The sequence below is a fragment of the Panicum virgatum genome, chromosome 9K (genome assembly GCF_016808335.1).
Source record: "Panicum virgatum strain AP13 chromosome 9K, P.virgatum_v5, whole genome shotgun sequence".
Taxonomy (NCBI): Eukaryota; Viridiplantae; Streptophyta; class Magnoliopsida; order Poales; family Poaceae; genus Panicum; species Panicum virgatum.
This window is the reverse complement of record NC_053144.1, coordinates 49,531,711-49,554,601: the sequence shown is the minus strand read 5'-3', so window position 1 is coordinate 49,554,601 and position 22,891 is coordinate 49,531,711. Positions and strand designations below refer to the sequence as shown.

Here is a 22,891-nt window from a genome sequence, read left to right as displayed (position 1 = left end):
GACTCGATTAGGCGGGATCAATTTGGCCTAGTTCCTCACAGTTTTTCTCAATGGAATGTTGCATCTGCTGACCTATGATTTAAAGATATTGGCAGTGGACACAAAGGGGGAGAAATGGAGGACCATTCCTTTGCTGGAACCTATGACTGTCTCTTGCTTTTGTAGAGGTCCTCTCGCATTTATTGGTCAGTCTCAAGGGCGATTGTATTACATAAATATGAGGTCTGCTGATACCTCAAAATTGTCAGTATGGATTCTTGAGGACCATGACAGTGGTGAATGGATATTTAGGTACAACATTAGCAATGGATATTTTGGGGAGAAGAATCTAATGTTTGAGAGGGACTACGCTTTGATTGCGATTCATCCAGAAAGCAATTTGGTTTTCTTTGTTTGTAGGTGCAAGGATTTGCTGATATCATATGACATGGATCGTGGTAAAGTTTGTGTTACCAATCTCAAAGAGCATCTGTATAACCGCCCATTTCTTCCCTATCTTCCATATGTTCCATTTCTCAAGGATTCACTAGAAGCATAATTTGCAGTGTGGAGGCCAACAATAGTTACCCTCAAGTGACATGGATGCATACAGCCAATTGTTCCCAAATTTAACAATGTAGCTGCAGCTTGTGTAACCCTCACCTGTTTTTCTGGCCCTTAGTTTGTGTTTATGCTTTAATTGTATATCAAGAAATGCTATAATTCATGAATTTCCTGTAACTATCTTTACAGAGGTTGCATATTCAGTCAAGTTTTCTTGCTTTTGACTAATTGTATTTGTTTCCATTTGTTCTCTGTGTCAGTGTGCATGCTATGTTATCAACATGCACTTCTTTCGTCAGATTTCATCCATTTTGTTGAATACATAGAATTGTACCTTAGTTTACTCAAAAAACCTGGAGTGAGATATGCCCTCACTTGAAGTTATGAAAATCGCACACAGGAATTCAGCTTTGGCTTTTTCTTAGTACTAAAGAAGTTAAGATGAGAGAACTTGCAGTCAAGATTGGTGCTACAGCAATATCTTTTTGGAACGAAGTCCTAGCATGCAGGCAAGCTTGAGTGCCGATTGACTGTGGGCCAAGTCACTGAGACCATCATGAAAGACTTGGCGTCAAGAAGGGAAGGGACTTCAGGATATCCCTCGCCAACACCAGCAAGCAGACACTACACGCCAGAGAATCTGCTCCATATAGGCATGTGGCCATGGAGCTACCACTGATTCAATGAACAAAACTGCAATCTTTGCCTGATGAAGAGACCCCCGAAATGTCATGAATTTGTGAAAGATTTGGATGATGTTGTCCATTTCAATGAACTTGGATTCATTTGGCAATGTTTGGGGATCTAACATGGAAACACACCATCGTAGCCTGTCTTTCTTGTTATCTTCTGTCAACAGAGGCTTTAATGTGCTCGAGTGGCATCGTAGTAGGCCTTCCTTGAACCGTCTATGCAAAGTGCTTTTCTTTACACCAATAGCATTAGCTAGTGATCGTATAGTCCTCCTCCTATGCAAGGGAACTCTAAGGACATCTAATAGATCGGTTTGTATCCTTTCGCGGCCACAATTCTTCCTCCGGGATCTAACATCTACTTGTCTGCCTTGTGCACGGCACTGCTTAACTCTTCGCCAAACAGCACGAACTTGATACCTGCTGACCTGGAACAGCTGCGCTACTATATTCGTGCTGTTCTTTTTTAATTTTCCACGATTACTTCTCTCAAGCAATGCTTCGTATATCTGTTGCCTTTCAGTGTCCGTCAAATTTCTGCACCTATGTTCATCTTCTTCGACATTTGAGTCCTCCATTTCTTCATCGAAGTCTATGTTCATAGCATCAGCGTACACACCATAGTCGTTCACGTCCTCGATCATGTCTGCAAAAAGAAGTGTGAGCTAGCAGTACCACAATGTTGTTTAGATTTTTCAAAACAAAATCATGCAGAGATATTTGGTCCTGATAAGTAGCTTAAATGGCTTGTTCATCATTTCTGGTTCGCTGCCTATACTTATAGGTTGGCTAGAATCTAGATTAGATGACATATGCTTACTATGATCCCATTTTGGTTTCTATTATATGTGCTAGGTTTACCAGTAACATATTATTGTTGATTATCCACTCAGCATGCCTTGTCTTTCTCATTTATTCAAATTGAGTTCACCTTGGCAGCAAGTAGTAGCCAAATGATTAATCATGCAGTACACAAAGAGTATGTCAACCTAGTGAGTCGATATGCTCATTGAAATAGTAAGAAAAAAAATCCAAGTTGCATTGACCCTTACTGATCATTTGTTGCAGATCATTTCGGTGATCAGCAGCTTCTAAGTTGAGGTCAAAATCTTGTTCATGTGCAACGTCAAAGTTGAAATCTCCATCTTGTTCATGCTGTTCGTCAACAAGAAGAACTGCAATAGGTGGGGCATATAGTTTTATTCGCTGAAAGTTGTGCTTACATAGTACAAATTACTTTGTGTACTAATGGAAGTAAGATAAACATTACCATCATGACATTCGTCTTCTTGCCCCTCACAAGCAGGAATATTGAGATCTATGGCATGCACACCACCGTGTTGCTCTTTGTGGAGATAGTGGGACTGACCTTTGAGTGGATGCACTTGTGCTTCTTTGATGAGATGAAATTGATCTTCCTGCAGGTAATGGACTTCATCTCCAGCATCATCATCAGGCTCTTGATTTAGGTCTGGTAAGGGCTCTTTGCTTCCCTCGCCTGGTACTTCATTTGGATCTATGGCCATGGTTCTACGGGCTATTAAGGGCTGTTCACTTTCTTCGCCAGGTACTGTATTTAGATCTAATGCCATGGTTGAGGATGGAACTCTTCACCATGCTAAGGAGATTGGCATATTTGAAGCGTGTGGATGGCTTTGCTTTGGGTTCATCAGGAGCAGGAGGAGCCTTTTATAGTGGGGCGCTCAAGCCATTTTCTAATTGGGCATTGGCGCCCAACTTCCTCATTTGAATTTTGGATTACCATGCGCAATGGCGCGTCCTAGAAGTTTCTGTAACCTTGTTCTCTGTTTATTTTTGGCCACGTGTTGTGGTGCTCTGTTTCCTTGCATGCACACATGTGTTTTGTGTGTCAGACTTTGTATTTTTGTGTAATTATGTTCTAACAGAACTTGTGGAGACAGATCTCCTTTATAGGGGTAGTATGGTAATTTTACCATTATGCTAAGTTGTTCACTTCTCCCCTAGACGTGCACTCAAATTGGGACGGAGGGAGTAGGTTACACTAGGTTTTATGCTTTCTGAAACTCATTTTATCCTTGTGTAAATGATAACATCATATTCCCTAGTCTTTTTAACAGCACCGCAGGCAAACGAGCTATTGTACAACCTGTGGACATTGACACGATGGCATCCCAACGTTTTGGGACACATGCCTTACAAAGCTACAAGTTACTAGATACACCGTGCGCCTCTCAAGCGACCATTCAAGAGGTGCCCATCTGTGCATTATTTATCTACAGGACGCACCAACAGACTGCTTGCGGAGGAGCTTCACAAATTCGCGCTCATCAGAGGGCCGCCTGTGCTGCGGCTAGCCTTGCAATTGGGACCCTGCATCCAAATTTATGTGTCATCAAATTCGTTCAAGTGTGTGAATCGAAACACAGCCCCATTATCAACTGCCAGTTGTTCTAGAGTTATGTGGGAGGAGTTAATAAACCCTACTCCTCTATCTCACTCACGAGCAACTTGATCCCTTCAAGAACACATGAGAAACAACGAAGTGACATGCACCAAGACAAAGCACAAGACGGCAAGACCTGATGACTGACTTAGCCTTTTTTTTCTCTCCTCTGTACTTCTGTACGCCAAATGTCACTTAACATAGCCTAAGCTTACCGAACATCTCAAAGAAACCAATTAACACAAACATAAAAACCGTAAGCAGAGGAGATATATCAACAGAAACTAAAAAAGTTGACATTTATAAGCTTGGAAACTAAAAACTTTTTTTTCTCGAATGCGCAGGAGAACTGCGCATCAATATATATTAAGAAGAAAAAAGGGGGAGAGATCCCCGGAGTGTTACAGATATAAAGGGTCTGTAACCCACCCTAAGAACAGGTTAGCAGGAAACTAAAAACTCATGCCACATCTGCACCATCTTGTTAGTTGTTACTAGTCAGTACCATACAGCACACCATTCTGTTGCGAAATGAGAGCATTAATTCTAAAAGGTTCAATTTGACTGTTTCATTCCAGTTATTTATTCATCAAGATATAGTAGTGCCTAACCTGAAAGGCGAACAAGAAACATAGTCCAGCCCAGCCTTCGCAAAAAATGCAACTGAAGAAGGCTCGCCACCATGTTCACCACAAATGCCCACCTGTCATTACAATTCCCCCCCAAAACGCACCAATTTAAATAACAAGAGGAGAAATTTACCTTTCAATATGAGGAAATTAAAAAAGGAGTTCGGATGGTGCATCATCTTATTTCTGATATATCATGATATATGAGCTAATTCATTACCTCCAAATCATGCCTTGAACTTCGGCCCCTCTCAGTGGCAATCTTAACCAACTCCCCGACTCCTTTCTGGTCGAGCACCTGACAATCCAAAAGCAAACTTATCAAACCAAGACTTAAAACCACACTCTGTTTTAACGATACAGAGTGAACAGAAAATATAACATAATGCATATCGGACTGTGATTTGTTTAAGGGAGCATAAACAGGAAGTAAAGCTTACCTCAAATGGGTCGTGCTGCAGAATACCCTGGGACATGTAGATTGGGAGAAACTTGCCAATGTCATCCCTGCTGTAACCAAATGTCATCTGTGTGAGGTCATTTGTCCCAAATGAGAAGAATTCTGCCTGCTCTGCTATCTGTCAACCATTGTAATCATATTCACAGAAATATACATCAGTATTCATGGTAGGCAAAATGCCAAATAATTATTGATATTTGTTATAACATAGCTGTATGCTCTTTCTAGTTCTTGTTGACCATAGACCCAAGGACCTATAAACTACAAGGTTCATGTCAATTTACCTCGTCAGCTATAAGAGCTGCCCTCGGAACCTCGATCATGGACCCAATTCTGTATCTAATTATTGTTTCTGCATTGGCAAAAACCTTGTCAGCAACTTGACGGATCACGCTCACCTGCTGGCCAAGTTCCTGAAAAAGCATCACTCAAATATTAGTTTTCTTGGGGCTAAAAGTTGCTGCAATTGATCGATCCATGCTATAATTCAAACATTTTGAACCTAAACAGAAACATATGGCATCTAAATCAAAGATGCATCTACCTTAACTAGAAAAAGATGCAGCCCAGGATAAATGGATATTTTTTTCAAAAAAAGAGGAAAATGCCAGCTCCTATGCATATATATAGAGAAAATAATAATACATCCTAAATGTTGAAGTTTCATAGCATACCCCTATTAAGTTCTCCTCTAATCCATCCCCTATGCATGTCAAACACTGCCAAAAACTATAATCCATCATACCTGAGGTGTTCCAACAAGTGGAACCATTATCTCAGGGAAAACTTGGAAACCTTGGTCATTCACAGCAATAGCAGCTTCGAAGATAGCACGGGCTTGCATTGTCGTCAGTTCTGGGTATGATATACCAAGTCTAAAAATATAAAGCAAATTCAACATCAGAAGTGCTGGTGTGGGACATAAATAAGACTACTATGACAAGTGTAAATTATGTACCTTCTTGCAAAATTTAATTAATCAGAATAGTGCTGCCCTTTTACATTAGAAATGGCTGGCAAGCAAATTCATGATGCAAGTGAGACCAGCATGAATAACTGACCTGCACCCACGGAAACCCAGCATCGGGTTCACTTCAGAAAGTTTTTCAACCCTTGCAAGGATTTCCTCATGAGTAGAATTAGTGTGACAAGATAACATGTGGACAACATCCTCGATGTTACCCTCTGGAAGGAACTCATGAAGTGGAGGATCCAAGAGCCGGATAGTTACAGGAAGGCCTGGAAAACAAGCATGAATGCAGTAATCACCCGTTGGATATGCTATTTAACTTTACGCTTCAAACTCATTTTAATGCATAGGGATCGATGTGGCAAAATTTTGGCAGTGGAAATAATTAACTTGGGAGCCCACTACAGAGATCAATTTTCACCACATAAGAAAGAATCAAAGATATCAACATTTAGATATGATGTGACAATATTGCAGATGCGTTAAGCAGTCAACTTGAACAGAAGATAAGAGTATTATTACAGCTATCAAATCTATTAATGAAACTTGCACGACTGTGAAATCAAACACAAATGCATGTTTGTTATCACATACCATCCATGGCACGAAAAATCCCTTCAAAGTCTGTTTTCTGATATGGCAGGAGAAGGTCTAATGCTTCTTGCCTCTGTTCAGCAGTATCTGCCATTATCATCTGCCTCATGGCCTTAATCCTCTCGTCAGAAGAGAAGAACTGAAGCAGAAAAGAAAGATGCAGTGGTAAACTACACTAGTGATTAACCATATAATATTCCAACAAGTATAACATGAAGCATTGCACCAACCATGTGTTCAGTTCTGCACAACCCAATACCTTCAGCACCATTTTTCCTTCCAGCTAGTGCATCTGCCGGAGTGTCTGCATTGACCATGACCTAGAACAACCACCATATTATGATGGAAGATTGATGTACTTATTGTGTTTGGTCTGAATTTACTGAGAACAATGAAGGGCCAGTCATGGTGATTAAATAAATTTATATTGACACAGAGATAGACATTTATTTTACCTTTAGTTGTTTAACTTCATCCACCCAAGACATGAATGTTCCCAAATCAGCACTAAGTGCTGGCTGGGATAGAGGCAGTTTGCCCAAAATAACCTCTCCGGTTGATCCATTCAGTGATAACCAATCACCTTCACAAAGCACCTTGTCTCCAACCACTAACACCTGCATATAACATTTATACAAATAAAAAAAACTTTATCTGAAATGCAAAAATGTCAAAATAAGATCATCTTTATTTAGCTTCCTGATTACTGTCAACACAATGCAACTGCCACCATGGCATCAACAAAAGGTTCTGCCATCAAATATGTGCAGGCAATGATTTATATCAGTATATGTTAAATTGCTGATCACCTTGTCAGCATCATTCACATGGATACTTGAGCATCCTGCCACACAACATTTTCCCCAGCCACGTGCTACAACTGCGGCATGAGAAGTCATACCACCTCTGGCTGTGAGAATTCCAACAGCTGCATGCATGCCACCAACATCCTCCGCACTAGTCGCAGTCCTCACCTTAAAATTATGAGCATAAAAGGAGTTCTTATAAAAGTATGGCTCACAGCTTCGCAAATTGAATATAAAGACAGGTTAGTGTATTTCAAATATAAGAAAGATGTTTACCAAAACAACAGACTTTCCTTCTGAATGCCATGTTTCAGCATCAGCAGCTGTGAAGACAATCTGACCTACAGCAGCTCCTGGTGATGCAGGTAGGCCCGCAGCGATGACTTTGTCTTTATATGATGATGGGTTCTCAAACTAGTTTAACAAAAGGCAAAAGAAATAGTGAAAAACATAGGTATCCTGCCATCATTTTAATTCTTAGTAGGACACTGTTTGAAATCAACTAAGAGAGTTCATTCTAGTGACGAGCAAAAATATACCAATGTACTAGTGACCACATGTTACATGTGAAAAAGATTAAAAGGGGAGCTTTATTATTGAGAGATCTGGACACACATTCATAACAAGTTTCAAATGCAATATTCATAGATAGCTTGATCTTAATAAATATTTAGATCCAATTAGTTTCTTTAATGTAATGGAAATGCACTTGGCTGCATTTTTCTTTGAAGAAAACAATTGTTAACATAGTATATAATGCAACAGATTTGTGGTACTCGCCACTTGAATAATACCTGAGGATGAAGAAGTTGGTCCAAGTGTCGTGGTTCCACCATCTTAATTGCTGAGCGATGGTCAATCAGGCCCTCATTGACCATGTCTACAGCAATCTTTACTGCACCTTTGCCAGTACGCTTACCTGTTCTGCACTGAAGCATCCAAAGTCTGTTTTCTTGAACAGTGAACTCAATGTCCTGCATTGCATCAAACAAGGTGGCTAAGCCCAAAACATTGCTGTAGATCCATTAAATGACATTTAATTTGAGGGTCAGCTGTAAACATGACAGTGGGAGCGATAATTCCTAATGATTGTAACTATGCCTATCAACATTCATGTTCAACATGACAAATAGTTGATTCTAAATTCTAATCTTCCAAGGTGTCATTGTGTTTAAAAACACGCTGTCAGTCACAAACCCTTCCATCAGTTGGAAATGAAGGCACTTACTCCAGCAATAGGCCAATTTTGCAAAACTTCTTCTGACTAATTCGTTCCAGCATGAAGAAAGAAAAAAACCTTTTGAACATGAAATTTTGATTTTACTCAATCTGTAGGCATGGACACATAACCCTAAACGAAATACTAAGTTCTAAGAGAGAGCTCAATAATTGGACAGTATACTCCACCATCATTTCTTTATATTGTCTTTCCAAGATTTTGCAGTTCTCAACAAGTTCTGCATAAGGCTCTGGCATGCACTCCTTCATTGCATCAAGTTCTTGTGGAGTTCTAATTCCAGAAACCACATCCTCACCCTACAAAAGAAAGTAACCTCTTAATCGTTCCAAAATCAGCATAAAGAATCCAGGAATTAGATATGATGAGTGGAAGAAGGAAAAAACACTATGCCTTATGGAACCCTAGATAATAAACAGTAAATCATATTACTACCTGAGCATTGACAAGGAACTCTCCATAAAGTTTTTTCTCGCCGGTACTAGGGTTCCTAGTAAAGAGAACACCAGTGCCTGATGTGCTACCCATGTTGCCAAATACCATGCACTGAACATTCACAGCAGTGCCCATCAATCCAGTAATCCGATTAATGCTTCTGTACTTTTTTGCCCTAGTACTGTCCCATGAATCAAAAACAGCCAAGATTGCCAAATGCAACTGCCTTTTTGGATCTACAAATATGCACAAAGGATGAAAACAAAGAAGTATCTGAATCTTGTTTCAAATTATAACATTGCCACTCAAGCTCAACAGATAATGAATTAATATTTTGTAATAAATGTGGTATACGCATATGCATACCTGAGGGAAACTGTTCACCTTTGGTCGCCACATAAACATCCTTATATTCAGCGACAAGGTCTTCCAGATCATTGACATTCAGCTGAGTATCGTTTCGAAACCCTTTTGCAACTTTCATGGCTTCTAGTTTTTCTTCGAATAGCTCATGAGGTATTCCCATAACCTGACAAAATCATATCATATACCATACAAATAATGAAATCAATGTGTCGGTTAACTTAATGGAAGACCGTGAATCAACTATTTCAGCAAGCATATGAAGCAAATAAGAGATGAAACTAGCTTCCAAGATAAAGTTAGTCAACATACACCAAACATCATCTTTCAAGATAAATTGCTACACTCAGTAATGTTTTATGGAACATATCCAGCATCAATACTCACTTGATGATGTGTCATGGGATCATTTTCATTATATAGCTTGTGATACCAAGAAACTTCTAGGACTTTTCATTATATGCAGCATGCAGTCTTACCTATCATTTTTGAGATAAGAATCATATGCGAATAGAAAATGAATTAAACTTTGGATCCGACTGACCTCATGTTCAAGATCATCGTATATTTTAGAAAGTAAAATCAAGTCCTGAATGTGAAACCGAATAATTGATAGAAAATTTAGGATTCAAATCAATATGGCACTCATATTTGTTTCAACCGAATATTCGTGAACTGAAGGGTATATTATGGTTCTAAATGGGAATTCGAACTTGACGAATCCTTGGGACCCAAAACTGGATCTGATCCTACAAGCCGAACCAGCCTTGACGAAAGGAGAGAATGTCGTACCAACCGGCGCCGGGCCCCGAGGGGTCTCGCGCCCCCAATTCACGGTTCGGTCCGCGGCGCGGCGCGGCATCCCCGTGCCCGTCCACGCCACGCTGAAAGACGGCGTCCATGGACGGGAGTGAGGACCGCTCCGCCAGCGTGAGACGTCACTGGCGAGCGTTGCTGCCGGCGGCTCGGTGCCGCGGCGAGCCGCAAACCTCAGCGACATGGAACGCCTAGCGGAGTAAGAAAAAGAAAAAAAAAACAGAACTGGGGAGCGGCAAGGAATGGGCTCATTTCGCTGCTTCGGCCCACAAGGGTAGCCACATCCAGGCCCAAACAGATTTGAGCCCGAGTACACGACGAAATGTTTACCACCGTCACGAATAAAAAAGCAAATATATCTTAAAATTTTCTTCTGTTTCAGGAAAAATATATGAATTTCTTAGAAAAAAAACACTCGTATGTACCGATATATACTGTACTTACCACGTTGCCGAACATGTCAAGGAACCGGCGGTAGGAGTCGAAGGCGAATCGCCGGCCGCCGCGGTTGGCGAGGCCAGCGACGACGTCGTCGTTGAGCCCGAGGTTGAGCACGGTGTCCATCATGCCGGGCATGGAGATGGCGGCCCCGGAGCGCACGGAGAGGAGCAGCGGGTGGCGCGGGTCGCCGAGGCCGGCGCCCATGTCGCGCTCCACGCGGCGCAGCGCGTCGAGGACCTCGTCCCAGAGCCCCGGCGGCATGGCCCCGCCGCCGAGCTGCCGGTGCTGCCGGCACGCCTCCGTGGACACGGTGAACCCCGGCGGCACCGACAGCCCGATGCTCGCCATCTCCGCCAGGTTCGCGCCCTTCCCGCCCAGCTGCCGGCATGCGTCGTCAAATGCATGTGCTGATGGATCGGAGGTCTCGCACAATGCTAAGCACTAGCGCACGCGCGAACATACCAAGTTTTTCATGGCCTTGTTGCCGTCGCTCCTGCCCTTGCCGAAGTGGAAGACCCTCCGCTGCTCCGTCTCCGGCGCGCCACTGTCGGGGCGGGCCGCCGCCGGCCCCATCGATGAGTGGCTACTCGCGATCACTTGCTTTTTAACGTGATGGCTTGGCTCTGCTAAGCTTCGAAGTAGTTTTAGTTGGAACTGCTCTCTTTATTCTGAAGTGGCACGTACTGTCAGCTGTTTCTATATATATACACGACGACCGTACGTTCGCGGCGCGGTTATTGGTGGATAGGCACGCGCCGGATAGGTAGCGCTGGCGTTGTGCAGCCCTGATCCGATCCGTGTGCTGCATGCAGCTCCGGATGATATCCAGCCAGGTGAAGCGCATGCACGGGCGCGTGGGTTTCACGCAGCACTGGGACAGCCACGAACCCACAGTGTAACTAGGAGACGACGACACACGGTAGCTAAAGCTAGATCAGTGTTAGCGTACAATCCGGGTCAACACATGATCGCACTATGTGCGGCGTAAGTAGGAGCTCGATGCAGCACCTTTTGCAAAGATCGATTAGATCTGTCAGGGTAATCGGTCAAACAGGTTTGCCGGGGTTGACTAGCGAATTCCACAAACGCTCGTCCGGAAGGGATCCCATTAGGATAGGCGCATATAGGATTATTCTAGGGTCGGCAAGCCACATAGAACGCCTTCAAACATTGCGGAGACGAAAGAAGAACAGAAGACAGAAATTTAAAAAAGTTAGGATTTGGAGAATGCAGAAAGTAATGCGAAATAAAAAAAATAATGCATTGATATATTTTTTGATCGATTGGATGTCTCAATTGGTTGTAACCCTTTATATTTATGGGATGTAGAGGAATTTCTTCATAAAAAAACCTATTACAGATTTTAAATCTATAAAAATTCTTAATTACACTCGGACTTATTGATGGACCGATCAAACCCACTAGTCGGTCATATCAGACCGACTACAGGTGCTTCAACCGATCAGACCATTTCAGAGTTCCGATCAGACCGATCTCTACATATTGCTAGTAATTTTAGTCGTCAACACTCAGTCATTAATAACTCAGGCGGTGGCTGGCCGCCGATGATTCGCCGCCGCCGGACGGCACCCCGCTGTCCGTGTTCGAGGCTCCGGCGCCCGACACGTACGCGTACGCTGCCACGACGGCGCACGTGGCGAGGATGCGGCTGCCACGGACGCCAGACCTTGGACATGCGCGGCGGTCGACGCGCGGGCCAAGCTTATCCACGTGACGTGCGAACTCCGGATAGACTCGATCGGCGACCACGGTTCCAGCGCCAGTCAGGGTCTAGCGCGGAGCCGTCCGGCGGTTCGCTGATGCAGAGCTGCTGGCCAGGATAGATCCGGATGGCTGAACATTCGTATTATCTGTATTCGTATCTGTTTAAAATATAAATATGGATATTCGTATTCATATTCGATTTTAATATGGATGTCATATGGATGCATCCGAATCCGACTTTGAAAACTTTTCTCTATCCGATTCCATATTCGTATTCGAAGAATATCCGATCACATTCGTATTCGTCCGTATCCGCAAAGAAAAAATGACTAGTGAGACAATCTTATACTTATTTTTATACCTAATTACTTAATGATGTACACTATTTAAATTATTTAGAAAGCTAGATAACTAATAATATATTTATTAAAATTAGTAATGATATAAAAATTAACTTTAACTATTTAATATATTTATTTCATGATTAAAATTATTTTATAAGAGTCAAATTATTTATTTATTTAATGATAAATTTTTTTATATATCTTAATTATTAAGTATTTAATTATTTAATTATTTTACCTTTAAAATTAGTATTATATATTAAATATAAAAGCTATACATAGATAATTATATATTTTTTTATTAGCTATCTTCTAATCTTTTACTCCCTATTTGTATAATGATTTTGATCTACTATAAAATTATTGACAAAATAAACTGATACTCATGATAGTCTATGTTTCAAATATCCGGATTCGAACTATCCGTTTTGTATTCTTATCCGATGAGATCCGCATTCGCATTCGTATCCGAATTAAAATATAGTAAAAGGTGACATTCGGATCCGATTTCATCCATATCCGAATCCATCCTTAGCTGCTGCTGGTTGATGCGCTGAACACTAGCCTGTCGTGGACTGTGCCTCGCGGTGACGAATGCCTTTTTATCCGCCTCTGCAAACTCTTAATGTAGTACTTAATTTTCTTACTCCAACATTGTTAATTAATACAATTATAAGCTCAGTAGGGCATATATATTTCAAGGCTTTACGCAAGGATCGTTGAATGCCTTCATGCTACACACCCACACGGTACCCAACAGTGGATAGAATCAAAATGTACAAAATTAAGATCCACTATGACAAGGTACACAATTTTATCTCCCTCCATGGTTCACATTCGACTAGCGTATATAGTTGCACGCTTATTAAAAGTTTACCTTCCATGCATGTGCCGATAGACCATCTCACTAAACAGTTTAACAGTGGATGGGTAGCTGCTGATATCTCACCGGAGAGGAGTCGCCTCTGAGAAATAATACATGACTATAAATATGTCACCTCACCAGTGTATGAATGGTATGGCGTATGCTTTTTTTAGTAAACATACTTGTATTATTGGATAAAGAAAACGTATAAATACACATACAAGTACAGATACGTAGAAAGAGGATACATGGACAGCTGTCCCAACCATCTTACACAGAAGCCCTTGACAAAAACACAAATAACATTGAGGTCCCTGGACTCTGTTCTTCCCCCAAACGCCATGGATCTCCATCGACCGCCGCCGCCTTCATTGATCCGTCGCCGGCCGCCGCCGTCGAAGAAGGCACCATGGCCACCCCAGATTTGGAGGAGCCCCATCGCATAGAAGCTTTGAAACGAGCCGCAACATCAACCCAACACCAAGGCCGGGAAGAAATCGACAATGAAGGAGCATCGGCCGCGGACACGCCCCGAGCTCCTCCGACCATGGATCGAATCCTGCCGTCGACTCGCGCCGCAGGAAAATCGAGGTCGATCCACTCTCCAGCCAGCCGCATCGCCCGCAGCTGTCAGTGTACCCTTGATGAAGCACGCCGCCGACCCCGCCACCTTGTCAAGACGACGGGACGGCAGACCGCGCGGACTCCTGTATAGGATCCGGCGAAGCCAGACACCACCTCCACGCGCTCATCGCCGGCACCGGAGTAGAGCGCCGCCGAGACGGGGAGAAGCACGAGAGTATGGCGTATGCTGGTTGTGTGTAGCTTCCCAAGCGATCTACAAACGCAATGCTTAGAAACTGCCAAAAACACCTGCTATGGGTTGGGCTAGGGCAGAGTAGGCTTGGGATGCATCGGGACATTTGGCATCTCACTGCTGGATTGATGAACATCTCGCCAACTCGCTTGCAGTTCATGTCGTCTGTGTGCAGCTTTTCTTTCCTGCCTTGACTTTGGTCGCAATAGGTTCCATCCATCCCATACTCGCCTGTGGTTCCGCCTTATCAATCTTCATCGGTGTTATGATTTCAGTTTCCAGTGGTAATTACAACCCGTTCGTCGTCTTGGAACCCCAGACATTGAGTGTCCTTAGAACCGGTTGTGAGCTTGTGATGCTATTGATGACAAACAGTTGGTGGTTCGCACTGGGTGTGCTTTCTCAGGACCGCATCACAAATAGCAGCAGGAACCTGGAGCAACACATCGAGAAGCAAAGACGGGTTTAGCTACAGACTGCATTATTGTTGCGGGAGGCACCTCTGCTGGAGGCATGAAGTAAGCGGTTGCAAACTGATGATGCTCGACCATTCCGCCAACCATCCATAGCTTTAGCTAACATAAACATTTGCTAATTGTAAGCTCAATGAGACGTCTTTGTTCTAATGGAAAGATAATTAACTAAAGAACAATTGCAAACAATCGGAGTTTTGACAAATATAATCACAGTTTGATTAGCCATCATATAATTTCAAGGCTTTTACATCAGAATTACGTGATCAGTATGTCAGTGCGCAAATATTGTCAATGTCGAATGCATTCATGCTATAGGGTATCCAAATAGTAGACAGAATCAAAATTTTATCATGCATTCAACTAATGGCAGTTGTGCGCTTGAAGGCTTAACCTTCATACATGTGCCGATCGACCATCACTGAACAGGACCATATATATTGAGTGATAAAGATTTACCAATAATGGATGGCAAGTTGATATCTCACCACAATGACTATATATATCTCACCGCACGTCTGTATTTGCGGTATGGCGTATATATGCTAGCTAGATGTGTGTGGCTTTCCAATCCACAAATGCAATGCTTAGAAGACGCCCAGTATCTGCTACTTTAGCTGGTTCTAATGACTAGGTTGAGCAGAGTAGGCATGGGATGCATCGGGACATTTGGCATGTCTCTCGCAGATGTTGCAGTAGGCAATCTCACCAGATGTCCATGCACATCTGTACAATGTACGTTCATTCTTTGCTCATCTCTTTCTATTCACTATCGTATCAACATGCCAACTCAATTTTGTATTAATCAGTGAGACACATCATTCACAGTGAGTACCTCTTATGGAGATTTCGTTCGCCTCTCCTACCAAAAGCAGAATAAGCACCATCTAGCAGAGCGATTTCCATCTGATAAGAGCAGAATAAGCGACTCCGATGGAGGTATTATAGCAAGCTCTATTCTTGGTCCATCCATTTTGATTTGAAGCTCAAAGATGGAATATATTATTTGTGCGCCACAGCTATTGGATTGAGAAAAAATTTCCATTTTCAAACAGTTAAGCAGATGAATGCATCAGTTCAGTCACTACAAGTTCCATCTTTCTCTAGGGCAATTTCATAATAAAAGATGATAATTGTTCTCTTTCAGAGTTTTCTCATTTCATCAACAATGTTTCTAGTTTAGTATTGGCAGATCTTGGCAATGATGCACACGACAACAAATTACCAACAAGTAATGTCCAATAACGCTAACATATAAACGAATGAATAGTAATTAAGGGCACGACATGATCAAACCCATCACCCAGTTAGTATTATAATCCTTTGCGAGATATGAATACTTTGTAAGTATGGAAGGGATTTGTGTGGTCTGAGCAAGGATTGACTCTGAACTATTCGATTTAGTACATGAATAATGTATTAAACTAACATACCTCAGAACCCGAAGGGAAAACCGGAAATAATTCAGAAAAGATAACAAAAGAACCAAGCAGGACAAAGGAAAAATTTATTGGTCTTTAAACTGCTACAGAAACCGCACAGCATTCAACTTTCTTGAACCAATAAAAGTAAGAGACAGGACCAGAGTAACATATTTCCATTAATAAAAGCAGTAACACATTGCAGCATAGCTTGATGAATTCACGAATTTCTTCTGAACTTAACAAGCATAAATGCCAACTCAATTATTAACAAATGTGAAGCTGCCAATATGCAGTCTTTTTTATGAAGGAAATGGAAATCTTTAGCATCAATAAAAGATATACATACAAAGGGATGTAATGGGGATTTTCCAGAGGTAATTAATGTCTCACCGAGGAAACAGCAAGTGCTGAAAATCTGCCAAAAAAATGGCATGGTAGGTAGCATCACATAGTGGCATGCACTGTCCTCGCATGTTGCTTATATTTTTTTAACGACTATGTCTGGGCACGTTTTTCATTAAGAGGAGAGTTTGTAACACAATAAAAGGATTGGTTTCGGAGACATGAAACCAACCCTCCCTAACCGAAGAGACTACACTGTTGTTAATGTGCGACCCGGCATCCTACCTAGAGTGGCAACTACAGGCTCAATGTGCCTAAACCCCGCCTAAAACCAAGACAAAGTTCCATTGACCTTCACATGTTGCTTATAGCTAGATATAATTATTTTAATTAACTATAGAGAAATCCTTGCCTAGAAGATCTAACTAATTTGTACCCCAACCAAGCCCTCCAATATTCCAAGGCTCAATACTAACTAATGAGTGACTGTCAGTCATCCTTTGGAAACACGGACAAACTCACATTGGGATTGACATCCACTAGAGTACGATTAGGTGATGTACACAAATCTTGCGTTATGTTACTAGACTAAAATTTAGGTGAATGGATTTTAAGGAGCAGAATTAAGTACTGAAGGTGACTCGAGGAGGTGTAGCAATAAACTCAAAATATGTCAGTCTTAACGTGTATCAAAATTCAGTTCAAAATGGCAGCAATATATTTAAGCGACTCGTGCAAGAAGGAACACTGGTTGAGTTTTTCTAGTACTGTGTTTTGTAGCAGTTTATTTTTCTATTTTGAATAGGATTTTCTAGTTAGCATATAGTATTATTCGTTTCTTTACATATATAATTTATGCTAGAGGCTTATTAAATGGTCAGAAGGTTACTGATATGAGCCCAATGTAGAGTGGCTCAGGAGAAAATTACATCATGCACGCATCTAAGATGTTCAGATATTTTTTTTCATATCTACACCTAACTATGGTCACTATTAGCGCAGTAGACAAAAATACTTGGGAGGGTTGAAAAAAAAAAGAGCAAATCCATGAGGCAAGAAAGTTATACCTAGATTATGTATTGGCAATGATCACAGGTCAAAGGTTGAGGCAACACATAAGAACTAACCTTCTGGATCAATATAGCAATCAATAAAGCATCCAGTTTCTTCGAACAAGCTGCTGAACTTCCAGAACTGCTCAAGTAACCACGCTCTCTGAAACACAGCTTACATGGTTACCTTGCGCACTTAGCTAATATTGTTTCAAAAAGCAAGAGGAGATATGCATCTAGAGGTCAAAACAAAAATTAAAGCATAACAAATTCAGTTGTGTGATAGCACAATTTGCTGCGGAATAGCTAGATGATTTCATCAGATCCAAGTAAACTCTAAATGCATATCAGCACCATTTCATTAACTAGAGAAATATGAAGCTGCAGACATCTTGGAGCATCCAGGCATCTAGTTGCCATTTTCCAGTGCTGAGGTCTCCATGTGGAGTGGGGCATAAGGTACAAATGACCACAAACAGGACTCTGACACACTGCGAATGACACGAACAGTCCTGCTGTCCATATTGTAGAACATCAACCTCCCCTGCAGCGAATCAAACAAGAAGACCGAGTTGCAGTGGGGATGAATGGCGGCTACTCCCACCAAGAGCCCAGACTGCAGGTACTCGTCCTCACCAGGAAACAGGCCTGAAGTGTTGACACAGTGCTTCAGAGTCCACCTGCCATGGTCCTCCAAGACGTAGACTGATAGCTTGTGGGCGTTGCGATCATCCCTGTTCGCGAAGAACAAGCGGCCCTGAGAATGCCCAACGAGCTCGACCTCTTTGGTTCGCGGGACTGGGATGATTCTCCTTGTCTGCCCGTCCATGTCCAGTGCCGCGATCGCGCGTTGGTCGCCGGTGATGAAATGCAGCGAGCCATTGAAATAGGTTCTCCTGCTCCAGTGGCTGGGAGGAGACCACCCGCTGCTCTGGGGATGAAAAGCCCAGCCTCCAGTTTCAGAGGAGTAGATCTCAAACCCCTCGAACAGGTTGTCTTCGGTGAATCCATCGTCCTCGTCTGCCTGCAGTAATCGGACCACGTGGAAGTGCGGGGAGACGGCCGGATCGAAGCACAGGATGCTGGAGATGCAGATCTTGCCGGCCTGGGTTTGTTCCGGCACGGGCGGCACGGCGGTCCACCTCTCGGTGGCAGGGTTGCAGACGACGTAGGAAGCCGGCGGCTCGGAGACGGAGGCGGAGGCGCTCCGGGAGTTGAGGAGGACGAGCCCGTTGCAGCAGTCCAGCGCCCCGCCGCCCGTGTTCGCGGGCAGGAAGGCGAAATCAGAGAGCGAGGGGAGACGCAGCCGTCCGATCCACCTCGGCGGCGGCGGCTCGGCCAGGCTGACGAACTCGCAGGAGTCGAACTCGTCGAAGTAGAAGAAGCCGGCGAGGGTCTGGGGCAGCTTCTTGCGGCTGTCGGGGTGGGAGATGAGGGCGCGCCACGACGGCGAGACGCACTTGAAGCGGCAGATCGACTTGACGGGCGCGCGCGAGAGGATGTCGACGATGAGCCCGTCGGTGAGGCCGCTGCCACCGCCGGCCGCGGCGCCGGTGGCGGCGGCGGGGCCGCGTCCCTTCTTGGAGTCGGGGCCCTCCATGGCGGTGTTGAGATCAATCTGCTAATAGACCAACAGATCGGACGGTTAAAATTTATGTCCCTTGATGTGAGATCCGTGGACCATGATAAACACTGAAATCGCATACCATTTTCACGTCTGGAATTAAAAGTGAACAAATCTGGGGAAAACAAACCAAGGTTCAACGGCAATGGTAAGTAAAAAATCACACACCATATCTGTTCTTGTTTTTCCCCCAGATATATAGAAGAGTAAACATTCAGTAACATGATTCATAATGGAAACAATCAAATAAATAGTACATGAATCCACTGTGAAAAGATATGAGCAATTATAGTTCGTAAATCAAAGATGCACATGTACATTGCTCGCATACATATGTGCAAGCATTATAGCATCGTCCTTCCATGTGTGTGTTTTTTGAAAAGCATCGAGACTATTCGGCCTGTAGAATGAATAGTACTCGGCTGGTAGAATGAATATTATTATGTGAGAGAGAATAAATCGTAATAAGCCAACCGAGCATTGTTCATTGGGCTAGCCGAACAGGCTCATCGTCCTTCCATGTGTAGTTTGTCCTGTACTGGGATTCAACAATGAATGGCCAGTTGAAACTTGAAATGCATCTCACCCATCAGATACGTGACAACATACATATATCACCACACTTCTCTAGCTTCTGCTTCGCGAACATTAGTTGCTACTTGCTAGACTGAATTATTTGGACAGAGTAGGCTTGGGATGCATCAGGACATCTGGCATGGCTCAGCTCTCCCTCGTGTTGCTGTAGTAACTCTTGCCAGATATCTATGCACTGGGTGTGTTCATCCTTCATCGTATCCTTCTATGCAAAGTTTCAAGAAAAGCGGTTGTGTGAGGTGGCAAAGCTGTCTTCACCTAAACTTCCAAATTTCTTGACTAGTGATCATTTTATATTGATTATGCTATACATACCTTCAAATGAGATATACGCTCACATAATGCACAAAGCAATTTGCATTTGTAATAGTAGAAAGCACACACAAGGATCATCACAACACAGTACAAACATAGAGGCATCATGTCAGCCTGGTACCATGAACAACAAGAGTACATCTTATCTCTTCCTCGAAAAGAGTACGGATGCCCATTATTTAAATGCTAATCAGTTAGTATCAAGTCGCTTGCACTTATAATATGGGCATACAGATGTCTCAATATAACTAGGGATAATAAGTAATTCAAATTTATCAGCTTTGGTAACCATGGATTAAGCAGTGGATGTGAAAGATTCATCAATCTGCAAGCATTAAAAAATTATCAGGAAAAGTTTAGTTAAGCCTTTCCCAAGATGATTCTTGCAAAACAGAAGGACCAGTATAGCTGCTTATATTTTGCTCATAAGTAATCTATATCATGGTGACTTGAGGGATGAATTCCACTTGCTGACTGGTAGAAGAGGTAGCAAAATGACAATTTGAATGGGCACCAGAGAGAAAATCCACAATCTTTGTTCATTTCTCTTCCAAATTAGCAAAATCAACAAAGTGGTACAATTGATGAAGTAACAAAGAAAATAAGCAGGATATGTGAATGAAAATGAACAGATCAAACATGCATTTAGATTAACGATGGATGTTATACAGATTAAAAAGTACAGGTACATATGATTCCCAAAGATGCAGTTTAATGCCTGTGGCAATGAAGTATCAGAATTATCACTTCACAAACTCTGCATACGATGGCACATAAAGTAGGAACCTAGGTCTTGTTTCTGGTTCCAACTTGCAAATCTCCTTCACTTCAGTGTTGATCAAATTATAGGAGAGCAACTTGTATCCTTCCACAGGGAGGAAAACCAGATCCCTCTCAGGATGAAACACAACTACGTAGAAAATTTCAGAGCATAAGGTGTTACCAGCATAATCAAATAGTATCTTTGTCTGCGGAGCTACTTCAATCTCGAAACGGTGCTTCACCATCCACTCTCCTTTCTCGAAATCCTTTAGAGTCCAAATCTGCATCATGGTGCAGGGGCAGTCTTCTTGCGCAGCATATTGCAGGAATCCCTGAGACTGGCCGAGACACCCGACCAACCCAAACCAGCTGGATACCGGCGGCAAGGAGATCAAACGGCCCGCCCGTCCTTCTGGATCCACAGCAAGAACTTTCCTCTCATGAGTGAGCAAATTAACAAAGCCATTGATGAACACACTGCCCATTCCTTCAACCAACGTGACACCGGACTCACGACAAACGTGGCTCTCCACCCACTTGCCGGTCTCCGACGAGAATACCTCAGGTCCTTGGACACAAAACTTGCTGATCTCCTTATAATCACAAGAATCAAACAATTCGCCGCCACCGTAGGCATCGCCATCTTCTGAGAGAGTGTCGTCGTCGGATTCTTCGAAATCGTCATCAAAGAAGACCCTTTGCACAGGCACGGTTCTTGCAAAGTTTAGAACATGGAATCGAGGCGAGGCGCCGTGGGGCTCGAAGGCAGCCAGGGCAAGCGCCTGGAATCCAGACGCGGGTTCCGGGAGAGTGGAAAATTTGCCAGTAGCTGAGTTGCAGACGTAGTGGCATCCGCCGCCGCCGCCGCCGCGGCAGAGGAGTAGGCCGTTGCAGCAGTCGAGGGGCAGGGCGCGCGCGCCGCACGGCAGGAACCCAAGGCCGGGGAACGGGGAAGATCCGGCCAGCGCGAAGCGGACGGCGACTGGCTAGGGGCGTCGTTGGTGTAGAGGAGGCCGGCGAGGTCCTGGTGCAGCCTGCTGCGGTGGTCGGGGTGGTGGGAGAGATCGCGCCAGGATCTGCAGACGCACCTGGCGCGGCACAGCGACCTGTACGGGAGGCGGCGGAGGATCTCCACCACCAGCTCCTCCGGGAGACGGCAGCCGCCGCCCTCGCCGGATTCGCCCGTGCGCGTCGCAGTGAGATAAAAAATGGGCTGGTTTCTGGGCTTGGGCTTCCTCTAGTCGGGCTGGGCCGAATTTCCCCGAGCACATTTGGGGGGAAACCCTCCTTCTTCCATCTCGCTTCTCAGTTCTCCCCACTCCGCAGCCGCAGCCGCCACTCACAGTCACAGCCGCGTCCGGTCGCTGCCATGGCGGCGGGCTCCAAGGAGAGGAGGAGGAACCCCGCTACCCGCCTCACCGACGACCTCATCGTGGAGATCCTGTCGCGACTGCCCGTCAAGTCGATCTGCCGCTTCAAGTGCGTCTCCAAGCACTGGGGTGGCCTCATCTCCCACCCCGAGCACCGCAAGAGGCTGCCCCAGACCCTCGCCGGCTTCTTCTACCACACCACCAGCGACGAGCGCTTCCCCGAATCGGCCCGCCACTTCACCAACGTCACGGGCAGGGGCACGCCGCTGATCCGCCCCTCCCTCTCCTTCCTCCCGGGCTACGCCGACATCGAAATCTTGGATTCCTGCAGCGGCCTCCTCCTATGCCGCAGTTTGACGGCCGCGGGCGCCGTACGCTACGTCGTCTGCAACCCGGCTACCAAAGAATGGGCGGCTCTGCCGGAGTCCAGACAGGCTGGGAAAATCTGCGATGCGCGGCTGGGGTTTGACCCGGCCATCTCCCCCCACTTCCATGTGTTCGAGTTCGTGGAGAGAGAGGATGAAGACACTGATGGCTACATCATCTTCGATGGTAGTACGGCAAAATCAATTAAGTGCTACAACTGATAAAGTAATAATGATAATAAGCAGGATATGTGAATGAAAATGAACAGATCAAACATGCATTTAGATTAACGATGGATGTTATACAGACTAAAATTTACAGGTACATATGATTCCTAGAGATACAGTTTTAATGCCTGTAGCAACGAAGTATCAGAATTATCACTTCACAAAATCTCCATATGATGG

The 22,891-nt window shown here is 43.9% G+C and overlaps 4 protein-coding genes across 6 annotated transcripts; 1 reads left to right on the top strand and 3 right to left on the bottom strand.

The window, feature by feature from the left end:
• Positions 1-780: 780 nt before the first annotated feature.
• LOC120651961 lies at positions 781-3,108 on the bottom strand. Its single transcript, XM_039929609.1, has 3 exons — positions 2,506-3,108; positions 2,288-2,410; positions 781-1,881 (listed from the first exon to the last, which is right to left on the bottom strand). Exons 1-3 carry the CDS (start codon positions 2,825-2,827, stop codon positions 1,133-1,135), a joined length of 1,194 nt encoding a protein of 397 aa, XP_039785543.1. The 5' UTR covers positions 2,828-3,108; the 3' UTR covers positions 781-1,132.
• Positions 3,109-3,263: 155 nt separating this feature from the next.
• On the bottom strand, positions 3,264-11,163 carry LOC120651960 (pyruvate, phosphate dikinase 2-like). 3 transcript variants are annotated; one of them, XM_039929606.1, is made up of 18 exons: positions 10,874-11,163; positions 10,415-10,789; positions 9,158-9,320; positions 8,792-9,027; positions 8,527-8,655; positions 7,914-8,093; positions 7,396-7,533; positions 7,123-7,287; positions 6,769-6,930; positions 6,544-6,633; positions 6,314-6,452; positions 5,811-5,988; positions 5,495-5,624; positions 5,034-5,162; positions 4,730-4,867; positions 4,510-4,587; positions 4,272-4,363; positions 3,264-3,587 (listed from the first exon to the last, which is right to left on the bottom strand). In XM_039929606.1, the coding sequence occupies exons 1-18, from the start codon at positions 10,982-10,984 to the stop codon at positions 3,545-3,547; spliced, it is 2,676 nt and encodes an 891-aa protein (XP_039785540.1). In that variant the 5' UTR covers positions 10,985-11,163; the 3' UTR covers positions 3,264-3,544. The 3 variants fall into 3 exon arrangements, with proteins under 3 accessions (XP_039785540.1, XP_039785541.1, XP_039785542.1); XM_039929607.1 differs by lacking the exons at positions 10,415-10,789; positions 10,874-11,163 and adding an exon at positions 9,951-10,169; XM_039929608.1 differs by lacking the exons at positions 10,415-10,789; positions 10,874-11,163 and adding an exon at positions 9,947-10,128.
• A 6,424-nt stretch (positions 11,164-17,587) lies between these two features.
• On the bottom strand, positions 17,588-19,080 carry LOC120651957 (F-box protein At5g07610-like). The gene has a single exon (XM_039929604.1). It carries the CDS (start codon positions 19,051-19,053, stop codon positions 17,863-17,865), a length of 1,191 nt encoding a protein of 396 aa, XP_039785538.1. The 5' UTR covers positions 19,054-19,080; the 3' UTR covers positions 17,588-17,862.
• Positions 19,081-21,980: 2,900 nt separating this feature from the next.
• On the top strand, positions 21,981-22,836 carry LOC120651958 (F-box protein At5g07610-like). The gene has a single exon (XM_039929605.1). It carries the CDS (start codon positions 22,118-22,120, stop codon positions 22,703-22,705), a length of 588 nt encoding a protein of 195 aa, XP_039785539.1. The 5' UTR covers positions 21,981-22,117; the 3' UTR covers positions 22,706-22,836.
• Positions 22,837-22,891: the final 55 nt, after the last annotated feature.

Coding starts and splice junctions, on each gene's coding strand:
- LOC120651958 (XM_039929605.1), top strand. CDS start 22,118: ATGGCGGCGGGCTCCAAGGAGAGGAGGAGGAACCCCGCTACCCGCCTC.
- LOC120651961 (XM_039929609.1), bottom strand. CDS start 2,827: ATGGCATTAGATCTAAATACAGTACCTGGCGAAGAAAGTGAACAGCCC. Junction 2,411..2,505: donor AGAAGACGAATGTCATGATG/GTAATGTTTATC, acceptor CACCTATTGCAG/TTCTTCTTGTTGACGAACAG. Junction 1,882..2,287: donor TGATCTGCAACAAATGATCA/GTAAGGGTCAAT, acceptor TTCTTTTTGCAG/ACATGATCGAGGACGTGAAC.
- LOC120651960 (XM_039929606.1), bottom strand. CDS start 10,984: ATGGGGCCGGCGGCGGCCCGCCCCGACAGTGGCGCGCCGGAGACGGAG. Junction 9,028..9,157: donor AGGTGAACAGTTTCCCTCAG/GTATGCATATGC, acceptor GCATATTTGTAG/ATCCAAAAAGGCAGTTGCAT. Junction 5,625..5,810: donor CTGGGTTTCCGTGGGTGCAG/GTCAGTTATTCA, acceptor TTATATTTTTAG/ACTTGGTATATCATACCCAG.
- LOC120651957 (XM_039929604.1), bottom strand. CDS start 19,053: ATGGAGGGCCCCGACTCCAAGAAGGGACGCGGCCCCGCCGCCGCCACC.